The sequence below is a fragment of the Zonotrichia albicollis genome, chromosome 4 (assembly GCF_047830755.1).
Source record: "Zonotrichia albicollis isolate bZonAlb1 chromosome 4, bZonAlb1.hap1, whole genome shotgun sequence".
NCBI classification, from domain to species: domain Eukaryota; kingdom Metazoa; phylum Chordata; class Aves; order Passeriformes; family Passerellidae; genus Zonotrichia; species Zonotrichia albicollis.
In genome coordinates, this window is record NC_133822.1 from 59,752,840 (window position 1) to 59,772,354 (window position 19,515).

A 19,515-nucleotide genomic window follows, 5' to 3' on the forward strand; every position below is an offset into this window, starting at 1 on the left:
GCAGATTTTATCTGTAAAGCTTACCATCCTACACTGGCCCCTCTGTCAAAGTCACATTTACATGAAATAAGCCTATACATGCATATTGACATGACAGTGCAAGTTCTCATTAGTCTTTTATTTCACAATTTATTCTTCATTAAAAATATCTTCCAAGCTTGTAACTACTTAACTTTTATGAGATGGTTATGTAATATGAAATGGATTTTTTTTTCCAAGGGACATTATATTGATTCAGAAGCTGTTAAAGGTGAGGTGCTAAAAGTTGGAAACAAAAGCTGCGAAAACCTTCTCCTGCAGTCGGAATCAATTCTGTGTACGGTTCCCAGCGATCTCCTGAAATCCAACAGTGAGCTAAATATAGAGGTGAGGCAACTGCACCACACATGAAATATTAATGCCATTTTTATTATTACTCACAGTGTCACTATTGAACCAATAAACTTTAAGCCTAAATAAAATTTAAGCCTAAGCCTTTGCTTACAGAGATATCTCTATCCCTGTTTGGTTGGGATGGAAATTCAAATAATATCAGCTATTTTAAAATAAATATGTCGTCGTTGTTATTACCTGTTTGTACAGAGACTTTATGGAGCCTTAGGCACAAAGTAGGACCTGAACTAAGCACAGAAATAAAATTATAGTTATTAATCCAAACACAAGAGGAAACATGTGGGGAAGAATAAGAAGCTATAATGGAACAGTTTTAGTTTGGAACTCACAAGCCCTTTTTTCAACAAAACATTCTGCTGCAGTCAAGAGGATCAAATCTTTCCTGAAGGATTTTTTTTTTTTTGGTCTGCATTTTATAATTTCATTTCAATTCTTTTTATAAGAAGAAGACACTTGGGACAAATGATTGAGTCATTGCTTTAAAGGTGGTGTCATTAGAGTCATTCAGTGTGCTACTGCAAATTTGAATTGTAGACATACTGATTTATAGAATAAGACATAAATCTTTCAATACATTTGTATTTTTTTAGAGATATGGAAAAATGAATTTGGAATGGGATTACCTTTAAACTATGAAACTGTACTCTGATTCACTTAGAACAGTGGAGACTTTGCTGGTCATGTAAGTGTCGTTAGGATCAAAGTCTAGGTAAGCTCTTTGAAGCAGGGACATCTATTTTTTCAATGTCTTTATGGCATTCATCTCACAGGATCCTGGGCTCTGAATGATATTCCTATGTGCTGCTGCAATCTAAGTAAAGAGTAATAACTAATTTGACTTATTAGTATGGTAACTAGTAATTTATTTTAATATCAATTTCTTTTTAAAGTAAGTATTAATTTTCTTGGATATATCAGGCAAACTATAAAATCAGATGCAGCTCTCCTTTTGGTGTAGGAATCCCAGATTTCTAAGTTCACATAATAGTTTCACATAATAATACTAGCCTAGTTTAACATAATAATACTTGTGCACAGGTTGCATTCAGTTAATATGTTGTATTTTTACATATCTGACCAGGACTAACATTGGATTCTATTAGTTCTACTCTGTGATATTTTCTTAACTTCTAAGAAACAGATATGTGTGACATGTTTCATGCACAGAAAAGAACAAAACATAAAGGGGTTAAACAAGGTTTCTACTTGTTTACTGGCAAGGAGACTCAGAAATTGTAGTCTGCCCAGCGAAGAAGAAAATTTGCTCTTTTGACGGGCAAATCCATCATTACAGTACCCAGAGGGATGAATTCCACAGGAGGAAGAGAAAAGATGGCCAAATGCATTCCAACTGACTGAGCTAGTGCTGTGTGACCTAAAACAGTTTTTCCTTGTTAGCTGCTTGGTGCTTGTTTGCTTGTTGGTTTTTGGGGTTGGTTTTTTATTTAGTTTTGTGTCTTTAAACTGTCAGCAAGCTAGAAGCTGGCAAGGGACAGGCTCACGTGACCTTGGGAACTAAAATGCAAGCATGCTGTCAACAAGAGAGTGGGTTTGATGTTACAGCATATTTGTGCCAGAAGGACATACATTAAAGGCAGTTGGGCTATTTTTTTTAATGTACATGTCAGCCCATATAGCCATAGGCCCATTCTGTGCAGCATAGGAGTAAAAGTAGGAATTTAACATTTTGAATTCGCGTCTGGTGACAGTGGAACCTTGTTATCCAGAGTGCATGTGAGTGCATGCTCTGTGTGTGGTGTGTCAAATACAGAGCTGTGTCACTACCAGAGCTCTTGAAGGTGAGAAATGAGTCAAAAACATGTAGCTCTGTTTTCATGTACACCAATATAACAATTTCTCCACTCACAGTCTCTTATCACAGTACAGCATCACAAAATCAAGATTTAATACATATGAGACATATCAGCTCATACTTTAGTACTAATAATCTAGTTCTTACTTGTCTTTGGAAATCATTACACTATTTTTTCTTTGTTATTTCAGTGGAAGCAAGAAGTTTTGTCAACAGTTATTGGAAAAGTGCTGATCCGGCAAGATCAGAATTTCACGGGACTAATTGCTGGAATTCTTTCAACATCAATCTTAATTTTTATCTTTATGATGGTTTTCTTCTGGAGAAGGAAGAAGAAACAAATTAAAGGTCCATAATAGTCAATCCCATCAAATAATTCCATTATTATCTTAGATTTTAAAAACTGACATAATTTTGTGCTTTGCTTAACTGCCGTGCATTGCCCTGTTGTAACCTGTCAGCAGAGGTTTCACAATCAAGTCCCAATGTTTAGTTGCATTTCAGTGCTTGGCAAGAGCCTGAGCTGGGTGAAGGGCCACATTATGCCTTAAGCAGAAGGATTTCTGAGGAACTCTGAGCTATTAGGAAAACTTAGTAACTTCTTTTCCCTAATCAGCTTTGGAAGAGGGGGTGGGAAAATGACATGCATGGAATCACAAGTACTTCAGCTTCATCCAGGCTGTGCATGAGTTGTGCAAGACACAGAGTGCTGTAGTCTCCTGGTCTTTTTTTCCCCCAAATCAGGGACTTGGTCAGACTTCTGTTCCTCACTGGCCCCTGTGTCTGGGTTTCCTTCCAGTGGGAGCAGCCCCACTATGTAAGGTGGGAGGAGGAGGAGAGCTGGTGTATAACCAAGTCTTGTCCTGATGCACTGTCACAGTCAGAGCATGAAGCTGCCCCTAGAGTCTTCAAAGCAGTCTTTGATCTTCCAGTATAGCTAAGAGTGGGTCTTCAACACAGGATTTTTTTTTCCAGAAAATCTTGCACTGTAAAAATAGATCAAGTCCTGCACATCTGCCACAGCAAGAACCTAACCCTCTTCCCAGCAGAGCAGAAAATCTAAATTTAAATAAGTAGATAAATCAATATTGGCATACTGAAAACATGAGGGTTTCCTAATATTGCCTTTCTCCTCCCCCTCCAGATCTGGGAAGTGACCTGGTTCGTTATGATGGCAGAGTGCACACTCCTCACCTGGACAGGCTGGTGAGTGCAAGGAGTGTAAGCCCAACCACAGAAATGGTTTCAAGCGAATCTGTAGACTACAGATCAACTTTTCTAGAAGGTATGACTCTAATTAGGAATCAGTATGGAGGGTATTTTACACATCTTGATTTTCATATATCTTCAAACTATAGCTGTTTTGATCAGTATCCTAATTTCGGTTTCTTATCTGATTTGTCTGTATCTGCATTTTTGGGACTCTCACGTATTCACAGGCTTGCTATTTTAACTGAGCTTCTCAGGTGCTTCCCAAGATCCAAGTGCATAGGATTTTTACTTTTACTCAGGTTGAAGGAAGAAATAAAATACAATTAGTAAAAACTCTCTATAAGTGCGCTCCCCAAATTATTAGGAGCTAGTGTATATAGTGATTCTGTGTTGTCATAAGATCCATCACACCATGCATAAATCCCCTCAGAAAAGGCTGATTTTAATGATAACATCAAGTGGCTGTAGGTTTAGTGTGTTCCAGTGACTTCCTACAGTTATGATAAAGCAGTTCTGTTGGCCCGACATGGCACATGGAGTTTTGTAAACTCATATTCTTTCATCTGTTAAGGCCCCTCCTGTAAAATGGGACATGGTATAATGCAAAAATGTTAACTTTAAAAGTTAAGCTAAAATGATATGAAGACTGTGACAAATTGAATGGAGGTCCATATGCCATCTGCCAAATGCCAATATGCCAGTCTCAGGGAAGAATAATCCTACGCCAAATATATTTTTGTGCTGAATAATGTGACCTTAAAGTGGGTATCTTCAGAAGAGCACTCTGCTGCACTTGTCACCCCATGCTAAGCTCCTTTAACACGTGTGGAGACCATTTTCTGTGATTACCATTAAAGAGCCTTTATCTATTAGGAGTTACCCCATTATGGTGTGTGAGATATCACAGATAATTGTTAGTCTTGGTGTAGACATAGTCTTGTACTATTTCAGGTGCTGCTGTATACAACTCAACAGAAATAACTCCAAATCTTTGTTGCACCTTGGCAAGCCCCGATCACAGAGCTATCTGAGACACAGGCCTGCTCCCAACTTCCCCTATTATTCTTTAATTGCTGCCACCAGCTTGTACAGGAAGTTTCTTGATTGAAAAATATCCAAAGGGAAAGAAAAGCCTGTACTACTGGTTAGAAGGGAAAGCAGTACATGAAACAAAACTATGCAAAGATCCTTGGTGAAAGGCAAATCCACAGTGGTCATGCAGCCACTGTGTACTGGCAAAGTGCAGTGGAGAGTGCATCCAAGAAGAGTGTGTGTTCATCTAATGATTCTGCAGCAGTGTTGATGTCAATATTATCAAGAATGAAACAAAAGAAACATTAGAAAACATGCAGGTTTACATTTCGCAGCTGTAAATTATATTTTGCGGCCATGGCTAGATTATTTTACTGTGTTTATTAAATAGATATTTGCCTTTAGTTACAAATAAACTCATTTGTAAATTGTAAGAGCTGGTATTTTTGCTCCTAGATGAAATAACAGAGTATTTCTCAGCTCCCAGAGTGATAAAAGCACTTTATAAAAATTCCACAAGTTTTATGCAGGAATAAATAAGGAACATCTGTGCAATGTTTTTTTACTTTTTCTAATAAGATATCTGATAATTTCTGTTAGTAAATTTACTCTCCTTTTTTTGTTTTTGACCCTGAACTAAATTCAGCTCATCAACTCCACTGAAATCATTCCAGACTCAAATTGATGTAAACTAAACATAGTTCTTTCATTCAGCCACACAAAATGCTAGGGAAAAGGTTTTGAACAAAACCAATTTGAAATACCTGAACAACATGCTGTTGATAAAATCTCAAAATAGATACTCCTGGATTTGCTGAAATATTTTGGTTTCTGCTGTATCAGATGGCTCATGTTATTTTCATGAGTAGCACCAACTGTAATATCTTCAGCAGTTACAGGAAATGAATCACCTCTAGGCATTTCCCTGGTTGAATATTTACCATTGGATAAATACAGCTACTCACCAGCACTTTGGAAACCTTCGTGAAGTGTAAAGTTCCCTACCAAATTAGAGCATGACAATAATAAAAAGCTTCATGTTTTCAATTGTTCACTACCTCCTCCTCCCATATTGCTGTCATTTTTCTGTTTTAATCTTGTTACACCCAATTGCTAGAAATGCTATAACCTCTCTTTGGCAAGAAGTGACAAGGCTTCATTCCATCCCCTCAGAAAAGTGGAAGCTTTGCCATTTACTTTCTTAAAAGTAGAGCTGAGACAAACATAAGTTTCTAGTGACATGGTTTTCCTGGAGGCTGGCAGATTACCAAGGCATATTTTCATTTTCCCTTTGTGACCAAAACTTCCGTAAAGCCAAGCCACTTCCAAACTGATAAAATCAAACCTTTCTTACCAATGCAATAAAACTCTTCATTTTTCAAGGAGAAGTTTGAAAGGATTATAACAGTTTCTGTTCATTTTCCAGATCAGTTTCCAAGCATGTCTCAGAATGGATCGTGCAGACCTGCCCAGTATCCTCACTCTGACCTCTCCCCGATTCTGTCTAGTGGAGACTCAGATTTAGCCAGTCCACTTCTCCAGACCAATGTCCACATAGACATCAGTGCCTTAAATCCCGACCTGGTCAAAGAAGTGCAGCACGTGGTTATTGGTGCTGACAGCCTGATTGTGCACTTCAATGAAGTCATAGGAAGAGGTGGGTACTGCAACTCTTACATTACAAACTGCTCCTCCTTTTGCACACCCATTCTGAATAAGGGGTCCATACAGAGATTTTTTTCAAGCTTTTCAGCTCTTATAGCATTGCATACCATGTACTGAATCAAGGGGGGGATGAAGGGGCTCTCCTTTGGAGTCAGTGCATCTGATCAGTTGAGGAGACTCCATCAGGAGGAAGGTGTCTGCCAACTAATGAGGCTCTTTTAAACTCATGGACTTGCTGGTTCCCCTACAAGTGCCTCACTCTCACCCTTTTCCAGGCTACAGAAAGCTCAGCCAGGGCTTCTGAGCCATGAGGCTGTGGTATGGGAGTGAATCTGCCGCAGGGTATTGTGTGAAACCTAAGGCACGCACCTAAATGGCAGGGGATGCTGAGGCAGGAACACAAGTGCCCTCAAACTTGGAGCCTATTGTCTGTCAGAATTGCTACATGACACAGGAGACTCTTGCAGTCATTAGCGCATACAGTAAAAGTCCCCATGGCCCAGGTGAAATGCCCACACCCCTTTTCCCTCCTCAGGTTTCCACCAGCTCTGAGGAATTTGCTGCTTGTTTCCTCCCAGCAAATGCTCTTCATATCACCTCATTCCTCTCATGCCAGCTGCAGAAATATGTAGCTCCTGATTCACTTCCCCTTAGTTTTGTCCCTGATTTAGCAGGTCTCCTATTTTTCTAAATTTCTCTCATCACTCCTATTCCTCTACATCTTCATAAGCAAGTTCCCTTTACCTTTCATAGCCCAAGCCAATATTTCTGTTTGGGACATTTTTATGTATGACTGAGTACCTATTAGTAACCAAAGTACTAATGTATGACTGAGTACCTATTAGTAACCAAAGTACAAACTGTATTTCAGTATTTCTACAGATCATGCATGAGAGGTCTCTTGTTAAGTATCAGAATACTGATAAAAAATTGGCTATAAATTATACTCTTAATGCCTCTTCTGCAGGACAAGAGCCACAAATCAAACAAACAGTGTGTTTCACTTCTATGTATTACACTTCATCATCCCCTAAGCAAGGGTGGGCCTTTTTCTTTTCTTTTTTGTTTTGGAAAAATCCAAGTAATTTCCCCTTTTTTAAATGTTGAAAAATATCTGGAATGACACTGAGATAATTAACCATTTTAAATTTTCTCCCTTCTAACTAGAAATGGGCCAAACCCCAAAATATTTTAGACACACCCAATCCGAGCTTTAGGATTTGTGCCCAGGCTCCAAGCAATCTGTGGTCTGATGGGATTTTAGTTGCTTTTATAAAACAAACTTTGGATTAATTTTACTTCAAGCCAAAAGCAAAGCAAACTGAGCTCTGACCAGAGCTTATGACTGGAACATAGTAAAATTAATCAGATAGCCTTGTTCTCTGTAGAGCTCACACATAAGAAAAAAAATTATGCTTTCTAACTGCAAATATTAGTATTTTAAAACTCTCCAGTAAACAGTTCATCTGCGAAGGAAGCCACAACTGCATGCACATAATTTGATTTGGAGAAATTAATGTGTGAACCTGGAGCTCAAACCTCACTGTTTCCCAAACTGCTAAACCTGACTTCTCATAGTAAGTTTTGGTAGACAACATCATTTGCTTGGCAGGAGAGCACAGGATTTCTGCGTCCCTGGCAGTTCATTTCACTGCTCAGACCATGAGAAAGAAGGCAAATTTTGTTCATCATCTTTTAGTAATATTTTATACTTGGAACTAGGCCACAGAAAAAAACTGCCAAGTGGTGTCATCAGTCTGTGATCAGTAGAGCAACTCCCAAACCATCCGCAGCCAGAACATCACTTTTAACATTCAACATTTTCCATGGAGCAGCAAGACCTGAGACACTGTAATCCCAGAGTGGCTGTCCTTTCCACGCATCAAGTTTGTACAGTCCAGTGGACCGCTTAGCATGGGCTTGCAGATCACTGGGAGCCACCAATCCAATGGTCATGTCAGCTTCTACCTGCTCCCTGTGCCTTGCAGGCGTCCTCCTTTGACACCCATGTCACAGGAGATGATGGGAACGGGCTGACGTGGGTTTCGTGTGCTTAGTCATTGCAAGAACACGAAATGTTTGTGGCGCCAGCCTTGTCATTAGTTATACTCTGCATTTAGGTCAAGAAACACCAATTATGCTGCAAGTGGAGTTTTCATTTTATGTAATGGTGGATTTATGTAGTGGTGGTTTTATGTAATGGTGATTTTATGAATGGTGGTTTTATGTAATGGTCTGATTCCATTTATTTTAATATGTTAGTTAGGAAGTGTATATTACAAATGTTGGGAATTGGATAGAAATGGAGTGTGATCACTTTCTTACAGTATGATTGTTACCCAATGGAAAATACCAGAAAGCTAATTTTACTTCTTAAAGCTAATATTGCTCATTTTTTTATACAGGACATTTTGGCTGTGTGTACCATGGGACATTGCTGGATAACGATAGCAGGAAAATTCATTGTGCTGTGAAGTCACTGAATAGTGAGTTACATGTTTAATAGTGAGACATTACTACTAATTCCAAAGATAACTGGGTGAACCAATAAATTCCAGTGAAGTATACACTTATAAACAAAGATCCTTAGTTGCAGCTGAATCAGATTTATCTTTGGAGCAATTCCAGTTACTTCAAATTACCACAACACATTGGCATATATTTTTACATCAAATGAAATTTCCATATATTTCCTCTACAAAGAAACAACTCTGGAAAATAAGGGAAAGGTAGTGTTACGTTTTTATTCTACTGAGTACTGAAGATTTGGGTTTGGAAGTTAAACTGCTGAAGAGTGGGCAAAGCCGCTGGAAAAGCAGGAAGGTAGTATAAAATTTATTTAGGACTTTACTCAAGTGTTATTATTCAATTTTAAATAATTTAAAATAAGAAATGGAGAAACAAAATTAATATTACCAACAACCTGTATTTGGTCATTGTAGGAAAACCAATGCACATAACTTCATTGTAATGTGGGAGGTGGAGAGCATGTTTGGAGTCTCTCATTATCACTTTGTTGTGCAATGACATGCTGTAGAAAAATGAAGTCTAGTTTTTTTCTGTTTCTTTTAATTAACTGATTTTATGACTGGATTTCTCAGGAATTACAGACCTGGAAGAAGTAGCTCAGTTTCTGAAAGAAGGAATAATCATGAAAGATTTCACTCATCCCAATGTTCTGTCACTCCTGGGAATCTGTTTGCCCAATGAAGGATCCCCATTAGTTGTTCTTCCATACATGAAACATGGAGATCTTCGAAACTTCATTAGGAATGAGACTCATGTAAGTACCTGGTGAGGTGTGGAGGGTAATGCAAGCCTGGCCACGCCCTGCTCCAACACTTCCAGGCTCTCATAATTACATTACGTCTGCAACTTGCTGCTGTTCCTACACCTTAACCTTTAGCACTTGCTTAGTCTGGCATCGAGCCCAGCCACAGCAGTGCCACTCCTTCCCCTCCCCCTCAAATTCCTCTCTAGAATGTTTCCCAGAAATTATCAGCAATAAGTATTTCTCATTTCCCATCCATAAGCCTCTTTATAAACAAATGTGTTTATGAGATCTACGTCCAGAGGCCCAATCATCTTCTGGTTAAACTGGCACATCTCTGTTGACTTTAGCACAGCAGTGCCAGTCATCAGCATCTGCTTTTTCAGCTCCTAGGTAAGGGAACTCCATGTGCAGCTCGTGTCACAGTACGTTTATTGTCAATATTTTTTCTTCTTATCTTAAGAAAGAAAAACAGGGGCTTTTATACAAACTATGCATACCCTCTTATCAGCAGTCTTCCCCATTTCCATTGAAAGACTGTAGATTCCTCAAATGTGCCTCATTGCTTTCTCTCAAGTAGGAGACCACAGATCTTACCTCAGGTAGTGCAAGCCCACTTAACACTGTAGTATTTCACCTATTTCACAGTGTTAGAACAATATAAAGTTACTTCTGAGCCAACAGGATTTTGTCCTTGCTTTTACAGCAATCAGCAATAGCCAGTACAATTTAAAAAATCATCATTTCAACAAATTTTTGGAGGAGGTAAGCTTTCAGAGGCTGGGACCTGCTCCCATTTGAGCTTCTTTCATTCTACAAGCACCAGGACCCTTGTCTGTAAATAGTGCCATGGTCCTTCCTGAAATAAATAGAATAATGACCACAGTTGAATCAGATTGTTCCACAGAAGAAAATTATAAGGAGCAATGTCAAAACCACAAAAATCTGTAGGATCCTTACTATTACAAGTCATATGATTGCCATAAAAGATTTAGAGGTTTATGTTTGTATTTATTTTGGTATTTAACATTTTGAGTATCATCTCACCATGTAGGCAAGAAGAAAGAGTTAACAATCATTGCCAAAAATCTTCCTCTGGTAACTGCTAAGGTCTCATTTGCATTTTTCATGACATCATACTGATGCACCTGTTTTGTGCCAAATAGGACTTTCTCTTCTCTTGGTCATCTCCAGCTGATGAGCTCCAAGTTCACAGTTATTACCTTCTACTGAGTTACACGCTATCACCCTTAAGTCCACATGTGTGAATTTTTTGTATCATCTGTGATGCTGAAGTTTCAGCATACTGTTCCACTTCTCAGGTCAGGTTATGCTGCTTATGCTGCAAACTCTACTCTTCTGGACACTGTCAGCTCTTTTGTTTTCTTATTGTGTGTTTTCTCACTGGGGGTAAGAAGCTGACCTAAACTTAAACCAGTTTCACTACAAGCGCCAACCTTTCTTGATCATTCTGGTGGCAGGAGAGGTGGATAAAACCTAGAGTCACAGCATAAAGCAGTCCAATCCTTAAGCTTCTGCATTAATTTTATCATAAATGTTTGTATTTTACAGAATCCAACAGTAAAAGATTTAATTGGATTTGGCCTTCAGGTTGCAAAAGGAATGAAATACCTTGCAAGTAAAAAGTTTGTCCATAGAGATTTGGCAGCAAGAAACTGTATGTAAGTACAAACGTCTACTTTCAGCCACATTGCCACACTCTTCTGTGTAAAACAGTGAGATGAGATAAACTGAAGTTTCCAGGATTCTGCTATTTTTTAGTAAAAAGATGGTGGTTTTTTCATTGCTCTGCAATTATACTGAGGTTTGTCTTGCATGCTGATGAGCTACTCATCTTGCTAAGGGCTCATTTCTAACACATAAGCTTTTTTTGAGTGTGAGAAATAAGAAAGCTGAGGTGAAAGAGTAGCCTCTCAAAATCATTGGTTAGAGTTTAAAAGGCATCTCCTAAGGGAAGTTAAACTGCTGTTGCCTCAACTTGCTGTGCTTCCACCCAGCCTCTTCAGAAGCAGCATGTCTGTGCTGCCACACCTAACCAGGAGGGAGAGGAACACAGGGGAACTCGGTGAGAAAAACAGGAACACAAAGAAACACCAGTGAGACCTCTTGACAATAGTCTTTCATTACACGAGTATGAGCTTACTTTGGCTCAAACAGGCACACAAATTATTATTCAAAGAATCTTACTAGTGTCTGGGAAGCCAGACAGTTCTGTTTCCACAAAGAAAAACTGATACAGGATTTGCCAATATGATTATGCTGATTTATCACTGATGTTGTGAATTAATGAGGCACAGCCTTAAAGTTTATTTTTAGCACATCATAAACTGGAACTCTGGCTGCAAAAAGGTCATTAACCTGTGACATCAGATGTCTTACTCTTCTTTCAAGGCTGCACACCTGTGCAGCTGAACAGCCTCTGAAAAAGAACATTTTATTGCAGGTATTGGTTTGTTTAAAGAGATGGAAAAAAAGCCACAAGCAGATTTTGATATTTCCTAAGAAGAAATGCATTGGGTTTCTGAACAAAAGACCTAGTTCATCTAATCAAAGTCCAAATGGTGGCAATGGGTTACTGTCTCTTCCTTGGGTGAGGAAGGAGCAGCTCTCAGGGTGTCTCACAGGACCACTGAATGTACTTCCATAGGGATCAGCACTTCAGAGCCTGGAGAGCTGAGGCCACCAGACTCACTGTCCCCAGAGGCCATGTGCAATCCCACACTCAGTACAGGCCCTGCTGCACTGGTGATGTCTATCAGAAAGGAAGCCAGCTGCAAATATAGTCCTCAGGAACTATATACTCTATTCCACTATCCTGGAAGAGGTGCAGTAATCTGCTATGGCATAAACTGTTTCCTGTTGATCCATCAAAGTTCCTCCTACTCCTTTCATCAGATTAAGTTACAACATCATTAAATACAGCAGATGGTTCTGTCCCATGCACTGACTTCAACAGACCAGAGTTGTCCAGACAGAAACCTCATAAATTCAAGACAAGGAAATGTCATGTGCAGACACAGAGAGACAGGATCATTTAGCCTAGAGAAGGTTCAAGGGGATCTTATCCATATGTATAACTGATATGGTGACTTAAAGAAGAGGAAGCCAGGTTCTTCTAAGTGGTTCCCGAGGACAGGCCAAGAGGCAGTGGGCACAAACTGAAACAGAGAAAATTGCATTTAAACATAGTAACACTTTTATTATACGGATGACTGAACACTGGCTCAGGTCGCCAGAGAGGTAGTGGAGTCCTTATTCTTGCAAATATTCAAAACCCAGCTGGTCATGGTTCTGAGCAACCTGTAGCAGCAGACCCTGCTTTGAGCAGGGGAGATTATGGTGAACTAAATGATCTTCAGGGCCCCTTCCAACCACACCCATTCTGTGACTGTGTGATGCTGTAAGGAAGCCCAAAAGGAAGTGCTTGCTGTGACTAGGTCTGTAAAGAAGGATAGGCCTGAAAATGCCCACATCCACACTCTGTCTGTTTGTAACAATGATACCACTTATCAGGACAAATACCAGGCTTAGGAGAAGGGAAGCTGGTATGGCTGAGCTGGTACCCCAACAGAACTTTTGTTATGCCATAATTTTCCCCCAGAATACACACCAAACTCATCCTTAGTTACAGGACTACATTATTGCATAAAGGCAGTCACTGAGATAATGATGGATCCCTCCTTATCAAAACTGAGAGTCAGTAGGAAAGGTGATGCATTAACTTGGAAATAAAAATGAGCAGGTTTTAAGGATACAGAAGAAAAAACAGCTGTGGAAGAAATGATGTAGAACTCAATCAGGATGTATAGGCTATTAGCAAAAATCTTTATACATAGCAATTGTTTTAAAATAGCTGTAATTCAAATTGTATTATCAAAACAATATCAGTAATTTCCTGAGTTCATTCACTGTGTTAAATGGGTGTCAAATATGCTTTGCTGCACTTTTGTTTCAGTGTTACATTAGTTCATAGATGCCAAATAAAGTACTGCCATCCAAAGTCACAGTCTCAAAAATGCAAGTCAGTCATTATAATCCACCAACATGGTAAATCTTTCCCACTCAGTTGCAAATAATACCTCTTGTCTTTTCTGTAGGTTGGATGAAAAATTCACTGTCAAGGTTGCTGATTTTGGTCTTGCTAGAGATATCTATGATAAAGAATACTACAGTGTACACAATAAAACAGGAGCTAAACTGCCAGTGAAATGGATGGCTTTGGAAAGTTTACAAACTCAGAAATTCACAACAAAGTCAGATGTGGTAATGTACAAACATATTTGTATCACCTATTTATTTCTTTTATATTGCCTGAGGCATCTTTCTAGTATTTAATTAATGGAACGGCTCCAAATGAAAACTGATATTTGAATCTAGCTTTTGTTCACATAAGAACAAAAGAGTCTTTCTACGTCCAGAAAGTGTATTTGTCCCAATCGCTAAGCAAGAGGTTGTTGACCTGATTATATGTTACTGCTCAGGAAAGAATTAGGAGTTAAACCCTGTACCAAGGGACACTAAGGACATTCTTAGAAGCCAAGAACCCTGCTATAGGAGGGGCTCTGGAAAGCTTGACAGAACAAGTTAACTTGGAGACTCATAAAAGTCTAGTCTGGCTGCCTACAGTAATCTCAAGTATTACCTGGCCATGTACGAAGAAAAAATTGTTACAATGAAGTCATTGGATGGATTGGTTTGTATTTTAGCTCTCTTTTCAATCCAGATTCCGACTGACCTGTGATGCACAGAATTTTCACCATGTGTATTGTCTTCAGCAGGTATTTACACAGATCATCAGTTCATGTAAACTGGCAGAGCTCCATTAACCTCAAAAGAAGTCTTGCCAATTTATACCAGCAAAGTAGCAGGCCTATAGGCTTTTATTTTCTTTCATTTACTTAGTTGAGATTCTTTGGCTGGTCTTTAAGTGGCTCCTCAAGTCCCTGCAGCATTTATTAGCCCACTTAAAAGAAAGCTGAATGCAGTAAAACAACTTTTCAAAGGGAAAATCCATGCAGTTAAATGCTTAAATCTGTCAAACCATCTTCTAAAGCAGAAATGTAAAGCCCTCCAACCCTTTAACTTCTTATTTATATCTTTGTTTTCTTAGTGGTCCTTTGGTGTATTGTTATGGGAACTTATGACACGAGGGGCACCACCTTATCCTGATGTAAATTCTTTTGATATAACTGTTTACTTACTACAAGGAAGAAGGCTGCTGCAACCTGAATACTGTCCTGATCCACTGTAAGTAAATCGTTTGCAAAGGCTTCTGCAAATCCTGCTGATTCTTCTGCTATAGTAATTGAGGCTGTGGGAGGAAAGAGAGAGTTGGGTTTTTTCTTTTTATGCGATTTTATAATTGAACACCTCTTCTATTTGAATGGCAGGTATGAAGTCATGCTGAAGTGCTGGCATCCGAAACCTGAGATGCGTCCAGCATTTTCTGAACTGGTTTCAAAAATATCAACAATCTTCTCCACTTTTATTGGGGAACACTATGTTCATGTCAATGCTACTTATGTCAATGTCAAGTCCATTGCTCCCTATCCTTCTCTTCTGTCATCACAAGACAACACAGACATGGATGTTGACACATGACGGGTATGTCTGAAATTAAGGAAAATCCATTCTTCATTGTATGAACAAAGAGCAAAACATTTTGTCCACTAGTTTTTACTGCCCAGTCTTTGTGAGAACACTGTTGCACATGTTTATGTTGTTGCCCAAGTTGCACTAGTACAAGGACACAATATCATATTGTTTAAGGATACAGGATTCCATAAACCTTCACAGTAATTTCCAAGTATTTGGAGAACGCCATCAATTTACCAAATAGAAATGTGGTGTGCTACCCTCCAGAGTTAGTTCCCACAAAATGTCATTAATGTGTGCTCAGACCCAAGAACAAATGCCATGGAAGTAGAATATCAATCAGTATGGCTGGAAGGACTGTTACTGTGCATGTACTTTAGGATAACGAACAGTGCAGAAATGGTTTTCACACAAAAGGCCAAGAAATGCAATGAGAATTACAAGAGTTTAAAATGTATTTTCATCCCACATGGGGAAAACTTTGGATTTTTGAACCACATCAACAAGGTTTCTAAGAACCTAGGAAGCCAAGATAGCCAGCCTCGTGGTGTCTTAACAGAAATCAAAATCAAGAAATGGTGTGCAATAAAACAAGTATAGAAAAGTATGACTGAGTAAAAGCTGGGTGAGGAAGACCAAGACAAAACTGGAACTGAACCCGGCAAGGGATGCAAAGAATAACAGAAAGGGCTTCTACAGGTATGTTAATCAGAAAAGTAAGGCCAAAGAAGGTGTTCCCTCTCTGTTAAACAGTGCCGGTGGATGAGGAGAAGTTTGAGTCCTCAGAATTCCCTCAGTCCTCAGACTTTCCTCAGTCTTCAATGGCAACATTTCTTCCCACACCTCTTGAAAGGATGGACAGCAGGATGAGGACTGGGGGAACAAAGCCCCTCCCCCTGTAAGTGAAGACCAGGTTCATGACCATCCAGGGAACCTGGATGTGCACAAGTCTATGGGACCTGATGAAATGTATCCCAGAGTTCCAAAGGAATTGGCTGATGCACTCACCAAGCTGCTCTCCATGATATTCAAAAAGTCATGGCAGCCAGGGAAAGTCCCAGGTGACTGGAAAAAGGGACCAGGGTACCTATATTTAAGAAGAGAACAAAGAACAACCCTGGGAACTACCAACCTGTCAGCCTCACCTCTGTGCTTGGGAAGGAACAGACCCTCCTAGAAGGCACATGAAGGACAGAGCAGTTCTTCACCAGAATTCAAGACACCAGCACAGCTTCTCCAAGACAGGTCCTGCCTGACCAGCCTAGTGGCCTACTAGGATGGAGTGACTACACCAGTGGACAAGGGGAGGTGTACAGATGTCATCTACCTGGGCTTCTCTAAGGTTTTTGTCACAGCCCCCCACAACCTCCTCTCTGAACTGGAGAGAGAAGGATTTGATGGGTGGACTGTTGGATGGATAAGAAGTTGTTTGGACAGTACATCCAGAGGATAGAGGTCAGTGTCTCAGAGTCCTCATGGCCATCAGTGACAAGTGGTGTCCCTCAGGGGTCCGCACTGGGACCAGTGTTATTTATAATAACTTCATTAATGACACAGACAAAGGGCACGAGTGCACACTTGGCACATTTTCAGATGATACCAAGCTGAGAGGTGCAATTGACACACCTGAAGGATGGGATGCCATCCAGAGGGACCTGGACAAGCTCAAGAAGAGAGCTGGTGGGAATGCCATGAGTTTTAACAGGACCAAAGGCAAGGTGCTGCAGCTGGGTCAGGGCAACCCCTGTATCACCACAGGCTGGGGGATGAACAGATGCAGAGCAGCCCTGCCAAGAAGGACTTGGGGTGCATGAGAGGCTGCACTGAGCAGGCAAAGTGCCCTCCCAGCCCAGAAAGCCAATTGTATCCTGGGCTGCATCAAGAGCAGCGTGGCCAGCTGGTCAAGGGAGGGGATTCTGCCCCTTCTCCACTCTGGTGAGACCCACCTGGAGTGCTGCATCCAGCTCTGGGGCCCCATCACAGGAAGGACATCAATCATCAACCATGATGATTAGAGAGTTGGAGCACCTCTCCAGTGGGGAAAGGCTGGGAGAATTGGAATTGTTTAGCCTGGAAGAGAGAAGGCTTTGGCATGACCTAATTGCAGCCTTCCAGTACCTGAAGGGAGCCTGCAGGAAAGATGGAACAAGACTATTTACAAAGGCATGTAGAGACAGAACAAAGGGGAATGAGTTTAAACTGAAAGACAGAAGGTTTAAATTAGATATTGGGGAAAAATACTGTGAAGGTGGTGACACACTGGAACAGGTTGTCCAGGGAAGTTGTGGATGCCCCATCCCTGGAATTTTCAACATTAATCAATATACCCGCAGCAGAGGGGCTGGAACTATATGATCTTTAAGGTCCCTTCTAACCTGGGCCTTTCTATGATTCTCTGATTCTGTGTCTTACCAGTTCTCTGGTATAGTCAGACGGTACAAAAACAAAGGGAAAATCATCTAGCTTAAAGCATTCCTAGTGTCAACATTATTCCAACATTCAGTCATTTATTTGAGTCACACAGTCTACAGCAACAGATCTCTTGCTGAAAAATGAAAAGCCTCCATTTCTTTCAATAAACAGTGAATCACTCTGGGAATTAAAACTTGAAGGCTGCTGTCTGGTGAGTCACTTGGTGAGCAGCTGATGCTCTGCCACCCACCCTTGGGTAGAGCTCCTAACAAAGGTGAGCAAGGAGCAGAGGTGTTGCAGGCTGCCCTGACCTAAAAAGACCCCGCCATAGCAGGCATATCAGTAACTTCTTCATACCAGCCCTGAAGAGCAGAGAAGACTGATCAAAAGAAGAAATGGCTTCAGGCCCTCTTTACTCTCTTCTTGGATCACACAACCCAGTGAATTATCTACTTTTAATGCTATGTTATGACCAGAGAAACAACTTTGAAAAGAGATAGTAAATAAAACTTCTATTCATTAGGAAAGAGTACTATAACTTTAGGGCAAACATCACATGTCATTTCTGTTCCTGTGGAATTCTGTGCATACTACTGTATAGTTTGTTTAGAATAGAATAGAACTGGGTTTGCTGGTGTAAACACATAAAGTATTCTATTTTTATATTAAAAAAAAAGTTTATTTTTAATGACATTTACAAAGTTTGGTTAGGCCACAAAATACTGCACTGTGAACATTTCAGAAAACGTATGTCAATGTACATGATTCGTAAACTGTAGCAACCTTAAGAAATACTGTGTAAATATTAAAAAGGAAAAGAACTGACTGTAAACACACTCCACCCTAAGTATAATATCTGCATTGCTGCAGGCCAACCATTTTAGGATCTTCAAAGAGAGGTAATGCAGATAAAGAACTGATATTAGGGAGATATATTGTTCTTTAGGATACTGTGTTATAACTGAAAGATTTATAATGAGGGCAGAGTGTGCAGGCAAGCTATGAGCAGATAATATTGTATTGTGTTTCATCACCACTTTCATTTCAGAAATGAACTTTCATGTCTGCTGAGAGTGATACTAATTGTAGATTGCTCAAGGACAAAAGGCTTTGCTGCAGGCAAAAAAAAATCATCTCTATGGTTGTTAAAACAGCTAAGGAAGTTTATGACACAAAGATTTGGAGAAGTTACTCCAAACTTGTACGTACATGCTTAAGGAACGCTGCAATGTGAAACAGAGGACATTTTTACTATTTATGAACTTTTGCTTAATAAAGTTAATGTTGTGTCTGGGACACCTGTAAGAATATGTGATTCTGGTAAGATTTGATGTTAGTAAGCTCATATATTGGCAAAGAGCTGAATGGTACTTATGTTTATAGTTGTTGTCATGACCGAATAAACATGTTATTAAAAGGAATTATTGTAATATGTTAAACTCCTCATGCTAGAATTACTGCTCACATTGACTGTTAAACTGACAAGTCTGTCCATATGCTTTTTCTGATGAACATGGGAAGAGCAACCTGTGAAACTGTGGGAGAGAGGGGAAAAAAACTCAGAAATCTAAAAATAGAGAGTGCAGCAATAAATCAAACACACAGTTAATCAGCCTCCTAGTCATAAATGCGTCAGAGAAAGATACCAAATATTTGTTGTCAACAACTATGGCATAGTTTGTTTGAATAGGAAGCCTCTTGCTTAACCACGGGCTCTACCCATGCAGAGCCTTACAATTCTTGAGTTGGAGTGGCATTTGAAGCTTGGAAATTTGCTATCATAAGGAGTACCTGTGTGATCCAACAAGGATGCCAGCACTTGTGTTTGGTATCCAAGTCCCTAATCAGTCACAATTCACAAGAAATTTCAATTACCTGAACCTGTGCCCCTCAGGGTCATCCATCCTGCGTTTCATGTCTGTGAGGTGTTTTGTATCTGTGAGAAAAATCCATGGGGCTCTTGGTTCTGGAGCAAGAGGAGCCTGCCCCACACATTTCCTCCCAGTTAAATGAGATGTATCCCACTGAATTCACAAGTTCTCTTTCATGAAGTGTATTTTTAGTGGGTATCCCACAAACACTGCAATACACACCATCCTGC

General features: G+C 39.8%; 1 protein-coding gene across 7 annotated transcripts in view; it reads left to right on the forward strand.

Annotated features, from left to right (window-relative positions):
• Window positions 1-19,023, forward strand: part of MET (MET proto-oncogene, receptor tyrosine kinase) — a 91,371-nt gene extending 72,348 nt beyond the window's left edge. For all 7 annotated transcript variants that reach the window (XM_074539937.1, XM_014275971.3, XM_074539939.1 and 4 more), the window contains 10 exons: window positions 220-366; window positions 2,398-2,554; window positions 3,351-3,491; window positions 5,877-6,107; window positions 8,521-8,601; window positions 9,217-9,398; window positions 10,959-11,068; window positions 13,505-13,670; window positions 14,518-14,654; window positions 14,798-19,023. In XM_074539937.1, coding sequence (XP_074396038.1) covers window positions 220-366; window positions 2,398-2,554; window positions 3,351-3,491; window positions 5,877-6,107; window positions 8,521-8,601; window positions 9,217-9,398; window positions 10,959-11,068; window positions 13,505-13,670; window positions 14,518-14,654; window positions 14,798-15,008 — 1,563 coding nt within the window. In that variant the 3' untranslated portion in view covers window positions 15,009-19,023. The remainder of the gene's footprint in view (window positions 1-219; window positions 367-2,397; window positions 2,555-3,350; window positions 3,492-5,876; window positions 6,108-8,520; window positions 8,602-9,216; window positions 9,399-10,958; window positions 11,069-13,504; window positions 13,671-14,517; window positions 14,655-14,797) is intronic.
• Window positions 19,024-19,515: the final 492 nt, after the last annotated feature.